Genomic DNA, 5,083 nt, shown 5'->3' on the forward strand with positions numbered 1-5,083 from the left:
TGGGTGTAGTTTTATGTGACATCCCCTTTTATCACACACAAATAGAGGCTCTCAGGCAAATTAAACTCAGTGATTGTTTGGCTGACTGCTGTCAGCGGCGCTTTGGCATTTAAACGGTAAAAGCCACTCACATTTTAAACATGCGTTTGGATTGTGTCAAGCAAGCTGCTTTTGGACAGAGCTAGCCAATGAGAACTGCTGCATAGCGATAATGGTGAAACATTGGAATGGTGGAACAATCTTTTGCTTGTTGTTGGACATGTGGGATTTCAAATGATGGATCACCCCTCATGTTATGTTTGTGCTGCTTCCTTTGCTGCAATGAAATACACATAAAGCACTTTACAAATGTATCAAGTTGGAATGGCTAAAATATTTATCTGCACAAATGTGCACTGAATCCAGAAACCTCCTCCATGTGTCTCCAGAGCAAACAAGCAAATAAGTATGAACATGTTTATCTCTCTCTCTTCTCCTCCCTCATTACCCATCCCTGTTTTCGCATTGCCAATAAAGGCTAAATTCACCTGCATTTCCCTCCAACCAAAACCCAATTTATGCAGACATCGTTCATAATTTATGTTGTTGAGGGAAGCTAGGCCGGGGTCCCTCTGCAATCTGTACAACATTTACATGGCCCACCCCTCCAAGAACTCCGATGGATCTGAAACCACGCAATCTCCTCAAGGCCAGTCCCTTTTTAAAACAGCCACAGTTAGTGCCTAATGACAGCTTCATTAAGACATTTGTCATTCTAGGAACTATGTGGATATATTTACTGGTCTGTTCCACTCTCGTCTCCTCCTCTCCTGCTCCCAGCCCATGCTTTATGTACACAATCAATTATTCAACATTCCATTTTCACAAGCAGTGCCACACAGCATGCCGACTTTCAGCCCCGTTCTACCCTGAGAAATAGACACACAGCACTGGCAGAAGCAAGCTAGCTCACGACAGTATGTTGGGTTCCGTCCCTTCTGGCGCCTATCTGCACATTTTCCATGCCACGGTCCACATATAGAGATGTGTAGCCTGCTGTCAAACAGTGATGTGCTCTATGCAAGTCTTCTGCAATTCATTTGTCATTGGAATGGCTTTTTAACCGTGCAGTAAAACAACTTCATCCTTCTGAACTACAAAGAACTAAATAAATCATTGTCATTATTATTCGTATTAGTAGTAGTAGTAAGGTATAGCAGTAGCAGAGTAGCAACAGTAGGAGTAGTATAGTCATATTGTAGCAGCAGTACAGTAAGTAGTACTTACTGGTGGTAGTAGTAGTACTACAATACAGTAATAGCAGCAGGAATAGTAGCACTAGCAGTAGTAGTAGGCTAGCAGTTTTTTGACTGGGGTGGCCCTATAGGGGCATACGCGTGCACAGACAGGCACACATATTTAGGCGTGCGTGTGCACGCACGCACACGTGACAGAATAGCCATTACCATTTTTGTCTCCACTCCTATCCATTATCAACAGTATTTTACTAACAACAAGACCAGGAGACCTGGTTCTGCCAGACCCAGAATAAGTACTTTATAAGATCAGAGCACTACGTCATCACCGGACTTCACATGACGTGTCAGCCTGTGTCTATGCCCATGTATGGACGAAAGGGGGACAGACTTTTTTGGCTGGGGCCGGAGGACAAAGTGACCATGCCCATGTATGGACGAAACAGGTACAAAGCCTCATGTAAGCCCGACCCCTTGGGTCTGGCAAACATTACAGTGTTTTACTGTGTTTGTTTTTTTATTACATATTTTCAGGCACATCATTCCATGGCAACATGGAATGATTGAAATGATGAATGATGAAAGTCTTACAATAGATAAAGTCTCACATATAAATACTACCAGATAAAGTCTCACATATAAATACTACCAATGAAGACACAAGTGTGTGGCACTTGTGTGTGGTCATTACAAATGTAATATTTGGGTGCATTCATAAATATGTTGTGAGAATCTGTTCTGATTTCAGAACGCTCTGGAGTTGACGTCATTGATTGCATAATTTATTTACCAAGCAGTGGCGTACCAAGCCAACACTGGGCCACAACGCTTTTTAACTATTTAGAGGGGAGAGGGGAACTTCCCAGGATCCTCTGGGTCATGATTCTAAGTCAATGAGGACCCCCTATTACTAAATTGAAGTGGCAGCAGCTTCTGTGGCAGGAGGTGTCTGTGGGTGGCCGGATTATGTCCAAATACGGAACTGACCGAGTCTGGCTTCGGCGCAAACCGGCATAGTTAGGCAACGGTTGACGCGCAAATCCCTGTGCGCGAATCGGGCAGATTATACCTAAAGATGGAACTGCCAAGATATGGGCCGGTGGATTATAACCAAATATGGACATTCACGACGTCTGTACAAATCAGCGTAAACAATGGTTTCTGTTATGAATGATGACACATGCCAATATATGGGCATGAGAGACTGTATGTTTGTATAACACTTTAAAACTTTTACAAAGTGCTGCACCTGAATCTTTCTGTAGCTTCCATTAGCAAGATGCTGTTAGAAGCGTTTGAAGAAGACGTAACAGTCGTCTATAATGCCGTTGCTGCCCCAGTGCAGATTCAGGTGGAGCCAGTGGGCCGGTGGTTTGAGGCTTTTGTCAAGAGAAGGAACAGGAATGTGTCAGCCTCCTTCCAGGAGCTGGAGGAAGAGGAGGAACTGTCGGAGGAGTCAATGGAGTCAAATGATGAAGAGTTGCAGCTGCAGGAGTACCCAAAGCTCAGAACGTTGGACCCTAAAGACTGGAAGAATCAGGACCACTATGCTGTCCTTGGACTGGTCCATGTGCGGTACAAGGCCACACAGAAGCAAATTAAAGCTGCCCACAAAGTAATGGTATTAAAGCACCACCCTGACAAAAGGAAAGCTGCAGGAGAACAGATTGTAGAAGGAGACAATGACTACTTCACATGTATAACTAAAGCTTTAGAAATCCTGTCAGATCCTGTGAAAAGAAGAGCTTATGACAGTGTAGACCAGACCTTTGACAAAGCTGTGCCTTCAAAGAGTGTGGGCAAAGAGAACTTCTTTGACACGTTCGCTCCCGTGTTCGAGAGAAATGCCAGATGGTCTTCCAAAAAGCACGTGCCCAAACTAGGAACTTTGGATTCCACTTTTGAAGAAGTGAATAATTTTTACTCATTCTGGTACAACTTTGACTCATGGAGAGAGTTCTCGTATCTGGATGAAGAGGAAAAGGAGATGGCTGAAAACAGAGATGAGAGGAGATGGATTGACAAGCAGAACCGCGGTTCCAGAGCTCAGAGGAAGAAGGAAGAGATGGCTAGAATAAGAACACTAGTTGATACCGCCTACAGCTGTGATCTTAGAATAAAGAAATTCAAGGAAGAAGAGAAAGCCAGGAAGGAATCGGAGAAAAAAGCTAAAGCTGAAGCCAAGAAGAGAGAACAGGAGGAGAAGGGGCGGGCCCAGCAGGTGGAACTGGAGGCGGCTCGCTTGGCGAAGGAGAAGGAAGAGGAAGAGGCCAAGCAGGCCGCCCAACAGGCAAAGAAGCAGAAGGAGATCCGGAAGAGGGCCATCAAGAAGGAGAGACAGAAACTCAGGACCGCCTGCAAGAACTGGAACTACTTTGCTGACGCTGAAGCAGACAGCGTGAGGATGATGGAGGAGGTGGAAAAGCTGTGTGATTGTCTGGAGTTAGCAAGCTTGCAGTGCCTGAACGAAGCACTGACCTCTGCTTCCAAGGAGGAGGGCAAGGCAACCGTGGCTAAGCAGGTGAATGAGGTGAATACGCAGTTGCAGAAGGAGAGGGAAGCAGAGGTTCAGGCCAGACCGGCTGCCCACAGTGCTGGACAGGCCAACGGGGGTAGAGGGCCCGGAGCAAAGGACTGCACTGAGGAAGACCTCCAGCTACTCATCAAAGCAGTCAACCTGTACCCTGTAGGAACCAACACCCGATGGGAAGTCGTTGCCAACTACCTGAACTTACACTCCAGTAGTGGCAATAAGTGGACAGACAAAGACGCCATCAACAAAGCCAAGACTCTCCAACGGCTGGATCCTTTGCAGAAAGATGAGGTTAACAAGAAGGCCTTTGAGAAGTTTAAAAAGGAACATGCTGCAGTGCCAAGCACCGTGGACAAAGCAATGCCCTCAGAGAGATTTGACGATCCTGCTGCTCCCTGGACCACAGAGGAACAGAAGGTTTTGGAACAGGCTATGAAGACCTACCCAGTCAGCACCCCAGAGAGGTGGGAGAAGATCGCCGCTGCTGTCCCCAGACGATCCAAAAAGGACTGCATGAAGAGGTACAAGGAAGTGGTGGAGATGGTCAAAGCCAAGAAAGCTGCACAAGAGCAAGTGGCAGTGAAGAGTAGAAAAAATGGAGAACCGCAGACCAGATAGTCGCCATGTTATTCTAACATTATTGTGTTGGTCTTTATATTTCATAATAAAATGAAAGGAGAAAAAAATACTACAGAAATATGAAACTGACCTGACAATTAGAAGTAGCAGTGCATCGTCTTTTCTAGGACTGCAAATTAAAAAATAACTCATCCAAAACTAATTTCCAAGGATTATGAATGCCTCTCAAATGTTGCTAAAAGCAAATACAAATTTGGCATCAAACCTTGAACAACAACAACAACTGTATCCAACTATTTTTGCATGACCTAGTTGCCGTTTTCTGCACACTGTCAGCAGTTGTTTTGTTCCCCAGGTATCACTTGTTACGGCACACAAACCATAGCCTCACCGATGTTAAAAAATGGGAACTGTAAACAGGGTTTATTTGAAAATAGCCTATCTACAAGCTCACAACGCGTCGCATCGCGACGCGTTGTGAGCTTGTAGATCTGCTATTTTCAAATAGCTGATGTACATGTTAAAGTGCACATGTGGCCCATAGTCGCTTCTTTTGGGCTGGTTTTCCTAGACCTGGTTGCTTGTTTCTCTCTGGCAACACTGACTGTAAACCTCACCACTGCATGGCACAAGCAGGGCTAGCTTTTAGACATACAGTACAGTAATTATTGCTATGATTGTAAGGTCAACTGTGCTGTCTTTGATATCATTGCTTTATAAAAACAGTACTGTATAT

The 5,083-nt window shown here is 45.0% G+C and overlaps 1 protein-coding gene across 1 annotated transcript; it reads left to right on the forward strand.

Annotated features, from left to right (window-relative positions):
• Window positions 1-2,514: 2,514 nt before the first annotated feature.
• Window positions 2,515-4,386, forward strand: LOC308102935 (dnaJ homolog subfamily C member 2-like; the record flags this gene model as incomplete). Its single annotated transcript, XM_080452787.1, has 1 exon — window positions 2,515-4,386. One exon carries the CDS (start codon window positions 2,515-2,517, stop codon window positions 4,384-4,386), a length of 1,872 nt encoding a protein of 623 aa, XP_080308913.1.
• Between the last annotated feature and the right edge of the window lie 697 nt (window positions 4,387-5,083).

Source organism: Gymnoscopelus braueri, assembly GCF_963280865.1.
Source record: "Gymnoscopelus braueri genome assembly, chromosome: 16".
Classification (NCBI taxonomy): Eukaryota; Metazoa; Chordata; class Actinopteri; order Myctophiformes; family Myctophidae; genus Gymnoscopelus; species Gymnoscopelus braueri.